Source organism: Aspergillus novofumigatus (genome assembly GCF_002847465.1).
Source record: "Aspergillus novofumigatus IBT 16806 chromosome Unknown P174scaffold_10, whole genome shotgun sequence".
NCBI lineage: Eukaryota > Fungi > Ascomycota > Eurotiomycetes > Eurotiales > Aspergillaceae > Aspergillus > Aspergillus novofumigatus.
The window spans coordinates 907,975-926,090 of NW_020194283.1; the positions used below are offsets into that span (position 1 = coordinate 907,975).

The following is an 18,116-nucleotide window of genomic DNA, read 5'->3' on the forward strand; positions in this document are numbered from 1 at the left end:
AACAACAGAAGACCCTCCTACGCGGGCTAGCCTAGAAAGCTTCTGACCGTGTTAACTTCGAGAATCTGCAAACTGTCTGAGGCATCCACCTTTCGGTACGACAATTGCGTCCGAGCTTCGTCTCAGATGGACAAAGCAAGCAGCAGAAGGTCTCCAACTTCTTCATTCCGTCGATGTCATTCAAAAGAGTACCAGACAGGAGAGTTACTTAGACACATCACCGATGGCAGCACATAATTTAGCTGGACGAAGACGGGGACCTATTCCGTATGATACCATCACCCCTTTATGAAGCAACATGGAGCGGGAAGCCAAAACCTGTTATATCACATGTCGTAAAATCCGAGGAGGAATGATTGGCTGATACCCACTTTTTGCAAGTTCACTGAAGGAGTGATCCTAATGGAACAGCCTATGACTACTGAATGATAGTAATCGACCAAGCGGGTCACCCCTTCGAATTCGACCATGACATATTGAAGCTATCCAGAACAACCAAATAGCCTGTTTTTGTCTGTTAAATCTAGCTGGTATGGTGTGCAGGTTGCATCCAGTAGAATGGCAGTAATCTAAGCAAATAAGTTATGAAGTCACAATGCAAACTGAAGAACGTTTAAACATAGTACTCTCCAGCACTTTCAGCCCAAAATGCCTCCCGACGTTGACGAAACTCCTGCTCAGCGATTCTCTGCTCCTCCGTTCGTCTATGCGGTGGAATCCTACTCCATCCACTGGATTGACCCTGGAGTTCGTTCATCGTTTGCAACAATTTCCTTCGTCTATCGTCGAAAAGCTCTGCGTTGAATTCGCTCTCCCAGCCCGCATCGCGATAGAGCTTCTGTAGCGCCCTCCATTCGTTGATATTACGGCGTATGACATCCTGGCCATCCCATCTCTCCCTGCATTGCTGAACAGCAGCCTGAGGATCAGTTGGAAGGCGGATTCCACCAGGCCAAATATTCTGGAATACAATAGGATTTTCCTTGATTTTGCGTATTGGAACTTCCGCTCCGTCATCAGGGTCAAAGAATGGGACGTATTCAAGGGTCTGAAATTTCTCAAGGACCTTTGAGAAGAAGTGTCCACATGGTTGACGGGGGCAGTCCTGCCATCGCTTTTGGTTCAGGTGGCACCATTCCATTATTGTCTCTACTGCAGAAGTTAGCTCGATCTTGGGCTGATAAATAAAACCTACCATCATGGACATCATACAGCACATTTACTCCATAAAAACCAGGAAATGTTAGCCGGAGGATAGATGGGGGAAAGATCCCCTGCGCATCCTTATCTGTATGATCGACCCATCGCAGGGTCTCCAACATGTCATGAGCTATAGTTGTTTCGGACTGTTTCAGATAATTAACAAGCTTAGCACGAGGAATTAGCTCCAATCCTTCATCGTTATATCCCCAGACTGCCTCGTTTCTAATGGCCGGCAGCAGTTGGGCGAGGTCAATCACTTCAGGTTCAAATCCAAGCCTGTGAAGGCGTCCGACATCGGCGTCCTGAGGTGGATACAGGACATCGGTAGGGGATATATAATGGGCTCTGACAAAAAGAGTAAAAAGGCGCGTGAGTCCATTGATGAGAGACTTGTGTTTGTTGCGAATGGTATCCATAACGATTCTAATAAGTGGTCATTGCAGTGGGAGTCGGAGACAGCGAAGGAAAGCAGACAGGGGAAGATACTGGTGGTAAGCTGGTGTATTAGACTTGCTTATAATGACGTATAATACCATCTGTTAGCTTGCAGTCCTTGGCATACTTTTCTGTAATTTTACGTACGCAAAATCGTAGATCCCTAAAAGAACCAGATCTACTAAGTTACGCACTTACGCTACTCTCGTCATATAGGAATAGTAGTGGGGTCTCGTGCATGATTACCCAATAGTTGGTTAACATCCATGACTTCTGTTTTAATAACCCATGTTATTTAGCTCTCTTACAACTATTGTGCTGCAAGGCAAGTGCTCCGTACTTTCATTCAATACAAGGATACAGAGTAGATGCCGCCAAGACAGGTGAAAGTATGCTTGTTTCCATCTATCATGAATACAGTACTGAACCGTATATTCCGAGTTCTCCCTTTCTTGGTCTGTTGCCATGCCTCTGTCTTGATTTTCGTTGATATATCTGTAAGACATACTCTTTACGGAGTTGTTACGGACTTTGTGCCTCTTATTCTTGCTTCGGGCCTTAATTATCTGCCGCCTTTCTAAGGCCTCAATCTCCTAACTGCTAACCATAGCAATTATGTATAATAATCTTAACTCTAGACATAAAATTTTTCCAAGCATAATAGGGTATTTAGATATCCCAGTATGACCTTTACAAAGATTAATATTTCTGGAGACCTCTTACTTAGAGTAAGATAGTAAATTAGTAGAAATAGCTGCCCCAATGCATTCTTTCTATAGACTTCGTTTATGTTCAACTTTCTTTCCTCTTTTTCCGCTTAAAGACTTCATTTGGCGCGTTTGATCGAACTCGACTATATCTTTACTTAGACTCCCTTCACACAATAAGCGTAGTCCACCCAGAGGTTGCTGCAGGTACTGTCCAAGTATGGATTCCATGCCCTCAGCTGTGCAAATGTGATACTGTACTGGCTATCAATCTTAGAGCAATCATCTCCGGGTACAGCAACGTACCAACAGTAGCAAGACGAAGCGGTACCAGTGAAGGCCGTTGAACAGGGTAGTTGCCGCATAGTTCAGCCGCTGAAGGGAAACCGCGGTGGTTCTCCCGAGTACAGTTAATGCGGATCCGCTGCGAACATGCAGCAGTACCCCAGAGATGCAGGCCGCCCTAGCCACCCTGCCTTCACTTCCCAAAAGAAGGCGTGATTTAGCTATTCTGAAGCGGAAAGTACTGGTTCAGTATTAGATACGGAACATGTACATGTCTCATGCACTGATCGGCTGTGATGGCTGTCGGTGAATAAAAGCCCCAAACAAGACTTGGGCTAGGGATGGGAACGGGCAGACTCCTCTACTGGCTGCTACCTTGTGTGATGGGGATAACATGACTCCACTTCACTACGCACTCGCATCTTCCCCGCAATCTCATCCGAGAAGCGTGGCTGTCGATCCCAGAAACCGCCCGCACTTCGCGTTATTTAATGCCGAGATATGGTCAATCTCTCAAGGGATTACATACCTCTTGCGGCCATAAATAACCTGGAGCTCTTCAAAGCACGAGAAGATGGAGCCTAGATTCTGATCAAAGACAGTTTGCTTGTGAAATCCAATCCACAATAAATGAGGCTAAACCAACATGAGAGCTTTATATGTCGTACAAAGTGGCGCGGTAGCATTATATACGGTTCTTGCAGCCATAACAGTATCTGCCTCTGGCGTCGACTCCGGCTTTGTTAACCCGGATGTCGTCTACCGTCCCAAATTCCGCTATTGGTGTGTTTTTCGCTACCCTCGGACTGTGAGGTACTGACAAGAATCAGGCTACCTGATGCAAGTGTCCCTGCCGACGTCGTCCAAGCGGATATCGCCCGTATTGCTGAAGCTGGGGGCGGTGGCATCGAACTGTTGCCCTTCTACTTGTATGGCCTTCCGACAGCACAGGGCATGAACGCTACACCGCCCTCAGACTGGAATGTATATGGGTTCGGCACACCTGCTTTCAAGGATCTGTTCCAGGCTGCTCTGAATGGCTCAAAGGAAAGTAAGGTCCATATGGACTTTGCGGTAGGCGCAAACCAAGGACAGGGTGTCCCTGCGGTTCCAGGAACACCGGGGCTGGCAGTCCAACTAGTAAGTATTTTTCCATTTCTTCATTCCAAGAATGGGCCACATGGTAACGGCCAAGTCAAGCTGCTGGGAAACACATCTGTGCACGCTGGTCAACGTTATTCTTCCACAGTTCCGCCGCCAGCCGAATTGTCATCCGTGTTGCAATCGGGCTTGACATTTATGCACCCTCTAGAGGATTTCGGCACGCCTAACCTGACTGCTGTCATTGCGTACCAAGTGCTTAATGGTAACACCATGTCGATGCATATTCTCTCATTATCTAACGCTGTGCAGTCTCTTCAAGCGGCGATTCCAAAATTGTAGCTCTGGACCCACTCTCGTTTGTTGATCTGTCTGCCAAAGTGAAGGATGGTCTAATAGACTGGACAGCACCGTTGGGCAATTCAACTTGGCGTGTCTTCAGCTTCTGGGTCAAGCATACCAACCAGCGCAGCTGCACAGGCGGCCGCGATGCGACCACTGTTATTGGTAATGGTTCTTGGATTGTTGACCATTTTGATGCCATGGGAGCGCGATTGATCACCGATTTTTGGGATCAGCACATTTTGAGTGACGAACAAACCTTGGCTTTTCTGCAAGAAGTGGGACAGTATGGTACGGTGAGCTCCTTTGTTCTTCATAAGAACGCCACTGATGACTTTGTAGCGTGGGAGGACAGTATGGAGATGCTCTCATCGTTATACTGGACACCGAGTCTATTGGCCAGGTTTGAGCAGGACCGTGGGTACAGCGCTCTTCCATGTCTTCCAGCTCTTTTCAAGCCGCAGAATAACTGGAATGCGATTGCGCCGTCGTACAATGAGATGTACACACTTGGAAATCAGAAGGACAGTGCGTGTAATGCGGATTATCGTCGGACACTGAATGCCGGATATCAGGAATATATTGCCCATTTCAGTCAGTGGACGAACAGAATTGGGATCCAGTATTCGAATCAGCCAGCGTATAACCTGCCACTTGAAATGGTACGTCTCCTTTACTCACACCGAGATGGCTCTGACCCGTTCAGTTGGGTGATGTCCCCCTCTCCGATGCGCCGGAATGTGAGTCGCTGGGCTTTAGTGATAATGTTGATGCATATCGCCAATTCAGTGGGCCCGCCCATATCAGTAATCGCAACGTCATCTCAAATGAAATGGGGGCAGTGAACAAGCCGGCCTATATGCTCACAATACCAGAGCTTCTATATTCCATCAAACGAGCCTGGTCCGGGGGTATCAACATGGTCATCCTGCACGGGTACACCTATTCTGGCAATTATCCCAATACGACATGGCCTGGATATACGACCTTCGGCTTTTGGTTCACCGAGATGTGGAATCAAATCCAGCCTGCTTGGATTCATATGAAGGACTACCTGGATTATATCTCGCGGAATCAATTTGTTTTGCAGCAGGGCCGTCCACAGATCGATTTGGCGCTGTATCTGTACGAGACCCCGTGGAGTGCCGTGGACCTGCTTCATTCGAGCAATATAACTGCTGCTGGTAAGCTCTCACTGATGAGTTCCAAGATGGAGCTGACATCTATTGACAGGCTATACTCACGATTACGTTGCGCCCGATAACCTCGTTCCACCGCAGGTTACTGTTCGAGCAAAAGTCCTTGCTCCAGATGGACCAAGCTATAAGGCCCTGGTTTTTGCCTCGCCCAAATATAACATATCTACTTTCAATCTCGTTCGGGAAGATGTGGCGGCACGAGTGGTAGAGTTTGCTCAAAAGGGACTGCCCGTGGTATTTGTTGGTGGCCTGCCGCAGGTGACATCAAATACTCAGGCTGGTCAAATTATGGAGGACGGGTGGCGTAAGATACGAAACTTGCCATCCGTCCAGTTTATCTCCTCGCTTGCAGATCTCTCTGGTGCCCTGAGAAAGGCAGGAGTCACGCCAAATGTTTTGCCAAGCTGTACTACTGGTACACTGCGCGTGGTGAAGCGGTCCAGACCCGACGATGAGGTAGATTATGTCTTTCTGTATAACGATCAGACTGTCTCCACCTCATGCCAAATCAGCATCCAAGAACGTGGAGCGAGAACACCGCACCTTCTCAATGCTTGGACTGGGGAGAAAAAGATGATCAGCTCATTTGAGAGAAGGTCCGCAGTGATCACGGTATCTCTACAGTTCGCGCCAAATGAGACGAGCATTCTAAGTCTCGAGAAGGGCAGCAGTAGTGATCCTACAAGCTTGACCATGCTTGCAAGCAGCAGTACATCAAGGCGATACAGCATAGCTAACCTGACACGCTGGGACCTGTCGATCGAAGACTTTCACGCTCCACGCCGCCGTTCTCAAGTCCAAACAGCCATCACATCGCACAACTTCTCCAACATCGCCCTCAGACCATGGAGCGCTATCTCTCCTGCATTGGCTAAGGTGGGAGGCATCGGTCGATACTCAACGAGCTTCACTGTACCGAATGTCCCTCACATACAGGGCAAGCTATCGCTAGGTCCGATCATTCACACTGCTCGCGTTTATATCGGAGGACGGAGACTTCCTCCAATTGACCCAGTCAACCCAGTCATTGACATATCCTCGTACATCAGTCCCAGTCAGACATATAAGATTATAGTGGAAGTGACAACTCCATTATTCAATCGGATCAAGACGGATGCAAACCAAACTATGATCGCTGGGTCGACAGCGCGAGAGCAACAGCCGCTGTATGCTAGTACGCCGTATCAGGAGTACGGTTTGATGGCCCGGTGGTGGTGATTTGGGAGCATTAGCACATGAGGCACGCACAGCTAAACAGTCGAAGAAATCCGAGTGGCAGTCCGATGCTTGACTGAGAGTGCCTCTTACCTTAGACCTGTGGAGTTAATGATGCGCCGCATGTACGAGACTACGAGTACGAGAATACGAAGGCGAACTCGGATGGAAAAGTTCCTGCTCTGATTCTCTGTAATTAGCCATTGGCGGCTTGGATCCAGTACCGGTAATCGAGGACATCCATTCGACCATGCAGGCCACTGCATTCTGTACTCTAGTGAGAAGCCGAACTTCTTGCCTCGTCCGCTCGATTCTTAATGTAAGTCTGCGAACTATCATTACGTGCTGATTGTCTGAAAGTAGACACTGCATCCAAGCAGAGACTCGGTGTATTTACAAGCAGCGAGCACTTCGTCTTACCCAAAAGCCATCTTTCGCGTTCCTTAGCACTATGCCAAATTGCAAATTGGCAAACAGAAATCAGTCTTCAATTCTCCGGGCAGCTCAGTCCTCAGCATGTAGAACCCTCCGGCCTGGAGGAAACTGCAGAGACTCTGAATTCTGCCCTACCTTACCGTAGCAAGGAAGCTGATTACAATAACAAAGACGTCTAATGTAATGGAAGCGTGTGGGCCTTAGGGCTCATTAGGCAACACTCAGAGATCGCGTGGATGTATTGTTGAAGCGAACGCTTGAGCAGGAGCCTCCTCTTTCTCTGCGTCCTAAAACCGCTTCTCCTAAAGGGAAGTGGGATTTCGGCTCATCTGGGTCAGTAAAAGTCTTTGGACGACTTTGGGACTGTGCTAAGGGACCAGTATTGCAACTGCATTCCTGCGTGACTGCTGATCTGCCTCTTGATTGCTACTTTCAGATTGTACATCCTGCTTCCCTGCACACATCAATGCTTTGGTATCTCAACAAAACCAAGTGTCCATAAGGCCGATATTTAGGTACAAGGTATAGTATAGTCATAGAGAGTTAAAGTTATAAACTACAGCCTCCTAGTATACGCATATACCCAAGCAACATAAAACATCTGTGAGTGTACTTAAATGGAATACGAGAGTGCCTCAGTAGGGTGGACGGCTCGTTGGGATTGCGTTGGTCATCATCCGTGTGAGAGTCAGCATCTTACGTTGTTCTTTCAGCCAGGGAAGCCCAAAGTCGAACTCTGTTCCCGCTCCCCCCCTTATCGATGCCCATTGATATTCTCGTCTTACTGCAGCTCTCACCGTAATCATGATTATTTCGCCACGACGGCCACACAAGAAGTCAAGGACCGGTTGTGCCGAGTGCAAGCGTCGCCACATCAAGGCAGGCATGGATAAACTCTTTGATTATTGCCATGCCGGCGAGGCAATCGGTTATAGTATTCTGAAAGGCTTCCTGATAGTGTGATGTGGGCCAGCCAAGCTGCAGAAATTGTATGATACCCGAGCGACGGCGTTCGTACGAGCGTTTAATATCCAAATATTATAGCGTGCTACAGCCATCTCGTCGGTGTGCGACAAGGATCAGTCCTCGTCTACAGCAGGATGAAAAGACCGATTCACACCAGACAGCGACGGCCGATCTGCCACTGGGAATGGTCCTGGTGAATAAAATATTTTTTTTTTAATTGTTCCATCATTTCACGGCCGAGACTCTCGTCTTCTTCAGCCTTGACAAGCTCCCCCTCGCCGGCCCCCATGACTGAAGGAATGGCCGTCCTAGTTGGTGCTGCGTACCTTCTAAACCAAGCTCTAGCTTTTTTCCGCCCTGCGTCTAAGCATCACTCTTCCAAAAAGGCGCCAATGGTACAAGCACCGCGCGTCTCAACTTCAAACCCATGCGTTGTCCCTCTTCAACAAGGGTCCATTAGAAATCAATTGCACCACCAGTATTCCAATGTTTTGTAGTCCTCCATCCTTGCGCTCCATACGCTATGCGAGAGATTATTGTTCCCCCCTAGCGAGTTCGGTGTCTTCCTGGATCAATTCATCCGGTCTTTACTGTTGTACCGCGGCGTCCGTGCGATCACCAGTCAATTCTGACATCTGCTGTTGGAATCACCATTGGAGATTATTCTGGAATCTGAAGGCCGCGCATTAGAGCACAGCGATTGGGGGAATGAGTGTGCGGGGCTTATATTACTCCTAGACGATGCAGCGTTCGATGATCCATCTGTCGGCTCGACTTATCAACAGGCGGTTGAATCGCTCCAGACGGCGATCGATACAAATCTGAGCTCACCGTTCAGCCCGTCCACGATTGGTCCATCATCGTTTCACCGCGGTACATCGACCTTCTGTCTGAACCACAGCCGGAGGCATTCGTCATTCTTGCTCACTTGGCCGGGCTGCTACATTTGCACCGAGCTATCTGGACGTTTGGTGATGTGGTGCATATATCATTCGATCTGTCCATAGCTACCTAGGATCGCCTTGGACTCCGTGGCTGCGTTGGCCCATCGAGTCTCCACGATGATGTTCTAAACATATATAATGCGGCCAATATGCAATGCTCGCTGGGAACGCTTGTATAACATCATTCGGTCCCATGCCGCGACCTAATCTGCATTTACCTAGAGGAATAGAGCGCTGGGCGCTAACCACCTTCTATACCCTCGTCGGTCAACATGCGATGTCTATTGGTTATGCTACTCTGAGAGGGTCTGTAGACTAGTAGATGCCTGTAAGCACTATTGACCAATGCATTTGGCTTGCGGTGGTGTACAATAAGTCTATACCGTTACTGTGCAGGGAGGGTCTTGCTTCTCGAGACCAGTGGAACTTGTGCTTTGCTACTTACTGCACAGATTGGCAGAAATAGTATCCAGCGTTTCGTAGGTTTTTACATGCACCCGAGAGTCTAAAGGCACCCAGGAATTCGGCTCATCTGTCAGTAAAGTCATTTGTGGACGGCTCCTGTGCTCGAGCAACCTGGCGACTTAGCAATTGACGCACACTTCCGTTTGGTTTTGGTTGTAAGTTTTAGCTAACATGAAGAATAGCACTTGAGCGATCAAACGGTCGGGGTCTACGTACAAACTTTGATAAAATATGGAGAAAGTTCAACGGGCCATTTATAATTTTTGTCCCTTCTTCGTGAGTTGTTGCTCTTAGACAACCATCTATATCTGGTGTGAGAATGGTGGCACGCCCTGGATATCACAACCATACGACGGGTTCACCAGGAATATATTAACTTGTGCAGCAACAAATGACCTTCTTCGGCGGTCAATCCAGACTTATCGGTCATATCTCCAGCTCCAAAAGCGTATGTAAAAGTAAGTTACTCAGACTAACGACTAACATTACAGGCTTGGGAAATCAACATTCAATCACATATCAGGAAGCTAACATTTCGCCCAGACTCGATAGCTACCATCGGTCTCCATCACAAGTCACCTACCTCTACCTCGTAGGAAGCGCTGCAAACTAACAGAGAGCTTATTTGAGTTCACCCTCTCCAACACACCGCTTGACTGGATAAGTATCACTCAGACAAGTCGTCACGACGCCCTTCACCCAGTTCAGCGTTGCGTCATTATAGGCATAAGTCTCGTCGGTGAATGAATCCGCCTGGTAGTACTCAAACTGTCCGCTGCCAGGCGAGCCAGTGAAGACATAACCTCTTTTGCGGTGCGTCAAAGGATTGCTCACTATCGCTCCCCATTTGTTCTTGGGAATGGTCATGGTCACGGTGCCAGTGAGGGTGCTAGTTTTTGTGTACTGGTAGTTCGTGGTCACGCCGACTTGGAGGAATTTCTCGACGGTTGCAGTGAAGGAAGTTCCGACCGAGATGCTGTTGGCGATCATTTGGCCTGCTGCCATGGCGACGGTGGCGTCGGCTTGGTTGGCGTGGACGATGGTGGACATGGGAATGTCCCAGCCTAGAAACTCCTGATCAGGAAGCGGGATAATTATTTGGGGGTCTCCCCGCTTCTGCAGGCCGTTGAAGTTGGCGGATTTGAGGGACCGCGGGGAGTTGTCGGTGGGAGCCTCGAGAAAGGTGCCATTGAGGTGAGAGGCGAGGTCCGTTTTCTCGATGGTTTTGGTAGTCCCATCACCGAGGAGCAGGATCGCCTTGTCGGTATCGACATGATCGGTGGGAAGAGCCGCGGCGAGAGCGCAACTGGCATACAAGGCTGTGAAGAGCACGAAAGGGAGATTCATTTTATGCGCTATCAGATCTGACTTTTGTAGACTTGGAGCGAAGATGTAGAGATAGAACATAAAAGACAGGAGGAAGAACCGGCCAATATAGCACGAAGCCGAGGATTGTGATCTGAGATATACGCCTTGCTAACAGATCTGTATTCCAGGTATGTACGCCCAGGTCCCCTACAAACACTGTGTCTCACACGGTGGATCGATTGTTCGGAGTTGTATACGATTATCATGGTCGAGCTAGAGGGATCCCCCGAAGAATGACCGACGCTGAATATTTGAGACATATTAATGTCGAAGGATCAAATCCTTGCCCTTAATACGCAAAGAGGCTCGCCTGGGCGAACAGATTGGCCAACAATAACTCGCCATGAACACAGGGCGGTCCCTTTTGAGTTCCGTCTAAAAAGATCGTCTGTGGACCCTGCGCCTTCATCCCATCACGTCCCATCGGAGAATAAGACACAACGGCCGCGGGCTGCAGATCTTTGCCAACGGGAGGAGAATTGGACTTGTCGGAACTTTATTGACGAGCGAGTTCCGACCTCAGTGCTACCATATGACGTCCAAATGGCCCAAACGTCCGATCTGCGGCACTCGCCAAGAGTAACGAGAGAGACCCGCGGCTTCACGTTGAAACAGAGACTGTGAACTGTTATTTGTCATTCACTATAGTGTAGCTCCGTTGTCGATCACACTCGGGGCCGTCCCGTTGTATGGTGCCGTTTGATTCCGATAGGATGATAGAGATGATAGACGGGAGATTCGTCCCGTCCAACGGCCTAGGGCCACAGGATCTGGACCGAGTTACTACCTGTAGGAGAGTGAAACAGACACCAGGCTGCAGTCCTCTACCCTGCATTGCCTTCATGCCATTAGTCTCCATTATGAGACTTCTAGGCGAAATTGTCTCAGTGCTCGCTGAGGCCGTACGGGGAATCTTCGGGCTCATCAATTCATGCGACTTTACCATCACTAGGTCCAGAGGACTTTGTCAAGGATTATGCGCACTGTTGATGCTCCTGATTCTTTCCACTGGCCTTTAAGTACCTGCCGACCTTGCTGAGGAGTGGAAGCCATAGAAGTCAATACACATTCTCCGTCCTATACACTTCTTCACAAGCTTTTCTTGTCTGATATATTCGTGAACCATGAAGGTCTCTATCTCTCTCATTGTTGCTACTCTAGCCACTAGGTCCGTTGCGACATATCCTTTGTGAATGAGGCCATACTAACAGCTGGAAGTGTTTTCGCGGACTTACACTACACTGGTATCTGTGTTGACAATCCTGCCAAGGGTGTGGTACGTTGCATCCCTGGTCTACTTTGAAGTTCCAGGGTAATTCGACTAACAATGGATAGACTGTTTATAACAAACAAGCAACGGAAAAGGCATGCGCGGCATATAAGAACCGCAACAGGGGAGATGCACAGTGGGATAGATGTCCGGACTGTACACTCAAGAGCGATCACGACATCCTGTTTTATTGCCAGACGGCGGCACAGCACATTGGGGGAGATGAGTTAGAATATTATTGCAAGCAGAATGGGGCGAGCAGTAGTATAGCTTGGTGAAGGGAGCTGTTGAACAATATTGCTGGATTTGCGCTTCTGTATTACAGATATCAGAGAATAGGAGAAGTCAATAGGATCGAAGAGTCACATGATGAAGAGCTGTACAATGCCTCCTGTTAGCTAGTCCTGACTTCCACAAACATCTTTCAGTCTTTAGCGAGCGGCTTCCCACGACATGCAGGCACGATGATCTGATGGGCCGCAAACGCAATCTCAAATGTATCCTGTGCAGTACGCACCTTTCCCTGGCGCTCATAGAGCATCCAAAGGTTAGCATACTCCACAGCGTTGAGGGATCACCAGCGCCCGACACCTTCTGCTCCGCGTCGACCAGAGAGATGTTAAGGCCTGTCCACTTTGACGCACACGAGCACTGAACAGGCATAGGAGCTTACGGAAGACTCACTTACAGCCATCATAATGAGCTATATGTTTACATGTAAGATAATTCTGTGAAGAGTTTACCTAATCCCATGCCCAAATTTCAAAATCTTTAGCTATGTCCTTTCGGATACAGCTGATGGCCTTGTCAATGACACCGCAGACGTGTTCGAAGGCGAACAGGTTTTATAGGATACCAGATTGATGCTGTCGCCTCAAAGTCATATCAGCGACTTTCAAAAGAAAATAAATCCACCAATAGCCCAACTGGATCAATGCCTCCGCAGATAAGTATCAATATCCTTCCAGCGCAGTCATATCAACCGTCAATTTCTTCCTCCTGGGGTACTGACGCAAATCCAAGTACTGTCCAGAGACAATGTTGATATTTCCGGACTACTTGATCTGGCACTGGAAGGATCTACTGATTAGCATCTGGCACGAGTGGGCGCTGAGAGCTTCAAAGCAAACATGAAGGAAGCGCGTGATATATCACTGGACAACTGTCTCAATCAAAGAAATCCATGTCCCAGACTGCTTTGTCAAATAGGGGTGGAAAATTGGTGCCACGCGCAGGTTCTTTAGCGGCATCAGCCTCTGGCTCGAGCATCACGGGCAAATAGTAAGGGGGGGAACCAATACTGATAGATGTATGCTACAACAGCCATAGTCAGTATATAGATAAGCAGCCAAATGTGAAATTTTATGAGCATTACCTTCTACCACACTATATATACCACATGCAGAAGCAGCACCACCTTAATAGTTAGGTTACCGAGACGCTGAGGATTCAAGTCAACCGTCCGAAGTGCCGAGGTTAGTCAAAGTAGACGGTTTCCCGTTGTGTGGTGCTTTGTGTGTTATGGCGTACTTGGCCCGTCCTTTGCCTCACGGGTGACCAGACCCCCTAGTCGCCGTCTCTTCTTCCGGGGATGCGGCAAAGTGTCACTGTCATCATTCATTTCCGTCGGCATGATCAGTGTCACCATGATCATCACTATCGATATCCCTCAGAGATACGGAATGCCTCTTCCTTTTATCCATGCTCGACGTCTGCAAGCTGGTCTTCGTCTGCTTAGCCGTCGCTAAAATTGAGAGGCGTTCTGGTACAACGACAGAGACGGAATACGACCGAGGTGGACTTTTAAAATGATTTTGCGAGCCTGACTCTGATACTGCGTATGTATCATGATGTTCAGAGGCATATGAGGCGCGGGTCATATGCCGCATCATCCGCTAGGTGGATGGTTGTCTGGGTCCCATCTTCATCCCCCCAAGGACGTATCGTGCTGATTATGAAAGCTGAGTTGACGTTCCGCCAGCGCCAGGACCCAGTCTTCTTCTACTGTAGCAGAGTAGCCGATCGCCTGGATGCTGTTCGCGGTCGGCGTAGTTGTGTTTTCACACGCTGAATCAGGGCGCTTGGGATGTTGACGAGATTTAAACTCGGATTCGGCAGTATCTTTTGAGGGATGTTGCTATCCCTGTGGGTGACGGTCTTTGAGGAAGGCGATGATGTTCGAGGAGAGATAGGATTTGCCGGCGCCAGGGTTGTCAGGGATGAACATTGCTAGGAACTTTTGGTTCGCCCTTGAACACGTCCTCACTGTGAATTCAGTCCCCGTACCAGGCACGCGGGACTTGCTAATTTCGACATACCATCCTCGAGCGCAATCGGTTACAGATGGCTGAAGGATATGTCTCACTATGTCATGGTGTGACTTTGCTGATTCCTAATACTTATCATTGTCATTCACGGCAACCAGGAGATTATCCAGCATCTCATGCACCTCAGTGACCTGCACCGTCATCTGGCTAACAGCCATCCCTGTCTCCTGTATAGTGGCATTTCTTAAGATGACAGTGTTTTGCAAACCATTGACCATGCGACCAGTGTCTCCGCAGGGAACTTGCCGTTGCGAAAGACTGGTAACAAGCAGTACCTCTTTGTTGATTGGTTAAAGCTGAGCCACTGACTGTTCCTCTGGTTGAATGAATGCGCAGATACCCGAAACCACCAATGATAGCGACACCTTTGCGAAGCCTGAAGTAGACTGCGCCCCACACATGCGGTGACTATCTGCCACAACCTGATAAATCACTTTATAACCAACATCGCCAAGACCAGGATTCTTTGTTCGTGCCCAGGATGCTTTGTTTGATGGAAGAAGCACATAAATAATGCAAGTCCCCGCCCGTAGAAATAAAAGGCTGAAGGGATATCTTGGATCATAGTGAGCACCTTGGAAAATCTGCATCCCCCTCTTTTTCCTTTAGGCAATTCCATGAACATTTCGAATATCATCCTTCCTTTTGACACCTTGGTTAGCTGACCAAGATGCGCCCAATTTTACCTGCACCTTCCAAAATAGAAAAGGAAAATACAGATTCCATAGTTGCCCAAGCTTCCTACCCTGAAAATAAAGTTGGGAAGCGAGTGTCAGCAGCTTATACTATATGCAAAAAGAAGCAGATAAAGGTTTGTGGCCAAGGTTAAGGTTAAGACAGTGACTGAAACTATTAAAGTGCACTAGGCGCGCACCATGCGAAGCATGTTTAGACAGAAAGACTATATGCACCATTAACACCAGCAATGACCAAAGACGCAAGGTCTACAGGCAGAAAAATCAAGACGTGAGTGAACACTATAAGAGCCAGCTCAAAACCTTCTTGCAAATCCTTCATTCTGGATGCGAATCGAGCGTGCAGGAACTAGTCAAAAGCATCCAGGAATTTATGTTGCTTGAGGACGCCATGGTGGCATTTGGTCTGTATAAGCATACTGAGTGACTGTCAAAAAACGCATTGCAGAGCCCATGTACCTCACAAACACCTGTCTTTCTGCTTGAATTGCTTACATGACATTCTGTGGTTCTAGGGCTCCTACTGCTACCGCTTTCCTTGCTGCTTGTGATTCGTCATTCTGTCTGGCAATTCTGAGGTGTTAGTTTGGATCTAAAGCTATGTCTCAAGAGCCGGGCGGATGTACCACCTGTGTTGACTATACATGAAATGGCATCTTCTGACATTTTCCGCCCCCTTTTGGTTAGCGGCTTTGCTGCGTACCATTAACCACCCTCTTCTTCCTCGTCATTATCCCACAGTCGCTTGGTTAACCCAAGAGATAAATCTTTCCTAATCCGCGGATAACGATCCGTGAGAACTTTGCGAATTGTCGGTGGTCAGCTTCAACTTCTTTGGTTCACATTTTGGTTCGGGTATGCAGCGGTCTGACATCTTGTTTTGTGCGTTAAGTTGCTGCAGACCAGCCCTGCTGAGAGAAAGCCATTTCAGATGGTCTTCCGGTGGGCAGAGTGGTTCCCCGGCAAAGCTCTCATCATGCCAGGTTATGACTAGGTCCTTGTCAGCCCATCAACGCGAAGCCGAAGAACATTTTAGCCCAGCAGCATTCGCAAGAAACAGACGTCACAGGATCCAGTAAGAGTCTTCGTGTCGATGACTGCAGCAATGTTGAGCCTCGAATAAAATAACCAAAATATTACAAAATGTCCCAGTGAATTGTGAAAGGATCTCACATATTACTTCAACATCTATAACAAGGAATAAATGTGAAGGGCTGAAGCGAAACCTGATTTCACTGGCTAGGCTAACATGCTGTGCACAAAAAGCTTGGAGTGGAATTCCGAAACAGCGGTAGAAGTGGGCAAGGCGGTGGCAGAACGGAAGTGCGAGGAAAGTACCACATAGCAGGGCCATAGTAAGAAGCGGGTCTAACCCGTGACAAGAGAAAGCATAACGGGATTGTACTATCTGGCATTGTATAATTCTGGCAGGAGAAGATTGGCCTCTTAACAACCTGTTTAATTGACTATAGTTAGCGTAGAAGAGATCTTAACGATTAACAGGGGTCACCCGTATATTAAATGAAGATACAGCCCCGCCGCAAAGTTATGCTTCATGTTCGACTTTCTATGTGTAAGGCTCAGGCAACTATGAGTAGTTAATATCAAGCGATTTATAAGATAGAATAGAGAAAAACAGGAATGATATATTAGTTTTACTTAACAAAGTTGACATAATAAAGAGATGTCGTTTCATCCGACGGTTTGTCCGTTTCTCGCGCGACACCGTGTCCAAGTTCCTCGACTTCTTGCCGAACGTAACAGCTCCTTAGACCCTAAAATTCTCGGCGCCTCCTCGCATATAGTATCATAGATAAATGGTCCAATTGAACTTTCAAGTGCAAAGCCCCCCAATCCCCCGCTTACACCCACCATCAGGATAGCAAGGAGAGCCCCAGCCCCTGGCAACACACGGACCGCGCTTCAAGAGGCCGTCAAGAACCAGACATTCAGACCGGCCATTGCGCGTAATCTCGATAAAGCGCTTTCCATCTGGAGAGGACATGATGCTCAGATCATATCCCAGTCGTTCATCGTTCATCCGAAGAAATCCCAGAATAGACAAAACAAACTGAAGAGCGTCTTTGTTAGTGTCAAATGGTGACGAGGCGATGGCTCCTATGCGATCGAACTCCCACAATCGCATTATGGGTCCGCACAGTGTAACCCCAGCCAGTTGACGTTAACATGCCCACGGAGATGTTGGTATCACAATCACAGTCATCTTCATGCATGTGACGCAGAGCAAGAAGTAACAGCCCTAACCTCATAACTATAAACAGCTAGCGAGGTCTTATCCCTATTAGTGGTCTCCTCCATCTTAACATTCACCTTCGCGAGCGTGAAAATAATGGAATTCCCACTTATCCCCAAGATCTTGCTGGGTACAAGGGCCCACATCCCACTTATCTGCGTCAAACTGCATAGCATCGTGATGTCCTCCTATGCGTTGCAGGAGGCGTTCTCATTCTTAATTAAGCATCTAGGACAGTCAGGGTCGCGATCATGTATAGGTTCATGGTCAGGTCCATCCACCTGACTTCGTGCACAGGCACAGTCTTGCTTATCACAAACCTTGGGTCGTAGGTGTAGTAGTTAGTGCAGCAAATTAGTTCTACACATGGGGACTTATTGTTAAACTTGGTCACGCCTAAAGCATTTCTCGCAGACCTGATAATAATGCAGATGAGGCACATGACATAAACTTAACTCAACCTTGGAATATTAACACAGAGGTGATCAAATGGCCATCTTAGTAGAGGAAGATGCAGATGTGTGACCCTAGTGTCCAGCCTCACATATATATGTCCAGGTCTCTAATCATATTCTAAGCCACCTGGCGTCCGAGCACGTGGCCGCCATGCAGCAGTTAAAGTTAAGTAGGTAGAAGAGGTTAATTAAGTGCCTCTCCATGACCGCCTTAATATTAATGCTCAGAGATGCAATATAAGCAGGATGTCATTAATCTCCTTGACCATAGATGTTAGCATCCCTCAAGCGGTATTGCGGTGTAATCACAGGGTTGATAGGGTTGCCACTATTCTTGTCTAAGAGGAAGCATGACACCATGCCAGTGCCCCAGATGCAGACCAGGGCTTTGCTCAACTCCTGCCTCAAGGTGTCTATAGCAGGCACCACCCCTAGATTTCATCATTACTC

The 18,116-nt window shown here is 48.0% G+C and overlaps 8 protein-coding genes across 8 annotated transcripts; 4 read left to right on the plus strand and 4 right to left on the minus strand.

Annotated features, from left to right (window-relative positions):
- Positions 1-2,515: 2,515 nt before the first annotated feature.
- On the minus strand, positions 2,516-2,677 carry P174DRAFT_342338 (LysM peptidoglycan-binding domain-containing protein; the record flags this gene model as incomplete). Its single annotated transcript, XM_024821705.1, has 1 exon — positions 2,516-2,677. A coding segment is annotated over one exon (162 nt), but the record flags the coding sequence as incomplete, so codon positions are not given.
- Positions 2,678-3,276: 599 nt separating this feature from the next.
- P174DRAFT_464593 (uncharacterized protein) lies at positions 3,277-6,490 on the plus strand (the record flags this gene model as incomplete). Its single annotated transcript, XM_024830408.1, has 7 exons — positions 3,277-3,413; positions 3,461-3,770; positions 3,831-4,006; positions 4,054-4,364; positions 4,416-4,735; positions 4,780-5,257; positions 5,307-6,490. 7 exons carry the CDS (start codon positions 3,277-3,279, stop codon positions 6,488-6,490), a joined length of 2,916 nt encoding a protein of 971 aa, XP_024678076.1.
- A 52-nt stretch (positions 6,491-6,542) lies between these two features.
- On the minus strand, positions 6,543-7,046 carry P174DRAFT_59210 (uncharacterized protein). Its single transcript, XM_024832397.1, has one exon. It carries the CDS (start codon positions 6,857-6,859, stop codon positions 6,596-6,598), a length of 264 nt encoding a protein of 87 aa, XP_024678077.1. The 5' UTR covers positions 6,860-7,046; the 3' UTR covers positions 6,543-6,595.
- Positions 7,047-9,544: 2,498 nt separating this feature from the next.
- On the minus strand, positions 9,545-10,971 carry P174DRAFT_445990 (uncharacterized protein). The gene has a single exon (XM_024828468.1). The coding sequence runs from the start codon at positions 10,642-10,644 to the stop codon at positions 9,919-9,921; it is 726 nt and encodes a 241-aa protein (XP_024678078.1). The 5' UTR covers positions 10,645-10,971; the 3' UTR covers positions 9,545-9,918.
- Positions 10,972-11,511: 540 nt separating this feature from the next.
- P174DRAFT_445992 (uncharacterized protein) lies at positions 11,512-12,316 on the plus strand. Its single transcript, XM_024828469.1, has 3 exons — positions 11,512-11,833; positions 11,884-11,941; positions 12,001-12,316. Exons 1-3 carry the CDS (start codon positions 11,790-11,792, stop codon positions 12,211-12,213), a joined length of 315 nt encoding a protein of 104 aa, XP_024678079.1. The 5' UTR covers positions 11,512-11,789; the 3' UTR covers positions 12,214-12,316.
- An 82-nt stretch (positions 12,317-12,398) lies between these two features.
- On the plus strand, positions 12,399-13,253 carry P174DRAFT_445993 (uncharacterized protein). Its single transcript, XM_024828470.1, has 3 exons — positions 12,399-12,482; positions 12,601-12,652; positions 12,758-13,253. Exons 1-3 carry the CDS (start codon positions 12,431-12,433, stop codon positions 12,978-12,980), a joined length of 327 nt encoding a protein of 108 aa, XP_024678080.1. The 5' UTR covers positions 12,399-12,430; the 3' UTR covers positions 12,981-13,253.
- Positions 13,254-14,821: 1,568 nt separating this feature from the next.
- P174DRAFT_445994 (uncharacterized protein) lies at positions 14,822-15,523 on the plus strand. The gene is made up of 2 exons (XM_024828471.1): positions 14,822-15,073; positions 15,121-15,523. The coding sequence occupies exons 1-2, from the start codon at positions 14,933-14,935 to the stop codon at positions 15,382-15,384; spliced, it is 405 nt and encodes a 134-aa protein (XP_024678081.1). The 5' UTR covers positions 14,822-14,932; the 3' UTR covers positions 15,385-15,523.
- Positions 15,524-16,860: 1,337 nt separating this feature from the next.
- On the minus strand, positions 16,861-17,103 carry P174DRAFT_338000 (uncharacterized protein; the record flags this gene model as incomplete). The annotated part of the gene is made up of 1 exon (XM_024821693.1): positions 16,861-17,103. A coding segment is annotated over one exon (243 nt), but the record flags the coding sequence as incomplete, so codon positions are not given.
- Positions 17,104-18,116: the final 1,013 nt, after the last annotated feature.

Coding starts and splice junctions, on each gene's coding strand:
- P174DRAFT_59210 (XM_024832397.1), bottom strand. CDS start 6,859: ATGCAGTGTCTACTTTCAGACAATCAGCACGTAATGATAGTTCGCAGA.
- P174DRAFT_445990 (XM_024828468.1), bottom strand. CDS start 10,644: ATGAATCTCCCTTTCGTGCTCTTCACAGCCTTGTATGCCAGTTGCGCT.
- P174DRAFT_445992 (XM_024828469.1), top strand. CDS start 11,790: ATGAAGGTCTCTATCTCTCTCATTGTTGCTACTCTAGCCACTAG. Junction 11,834..11,883: donor GTTGCTACTCTAGCCACTAG/GTCCGTTGCGAC, acceptor AACAGCTGGAAG/TGTTTTCGCGGACTTACACT. Junction 11,942..12,000: donor ACAATCCTGCCAAGGGTGTG/GTACGTTGCATC, acceptor AACAATGGATAG/ACTGTTTATAACAAACAAGC.
- P174DRAFT_445993 (XM_024828470.1), top strand. CDS start 12,431: ATGTATCCTGTGCAGTACGCACCTTTCCCTGGCGCTCATAGAGCATCC. Junction 12,483..12,600: donor CGCTCATAGAGCATCCAAAG/GTTAGCATACTC, acceptor GAACAGGCATAG/GAGCTTACGGAAGACTCACT. Junction 12,653..12,757: donor AATGAGCTATATGTTTACAT/GTAAGATAATTC, acceptor ATGACACCGCAG/ACGTGTTCGAAGGCGAACAG.
- P174DRAFT_445994 (XM_024828471.1), top strand. CDS start 14,933: ATGCGCCCAATTTTACCTGCACCTTCCAAAATAGAAAAGGAAAATACA. Junction 15,074..15,120: donor GCAAAAAGAAGCAGATAAAG/GTTTGTGGCCAA, acceptor AAACTATTAAAG/TGCACTAGGCGCGCACCATG.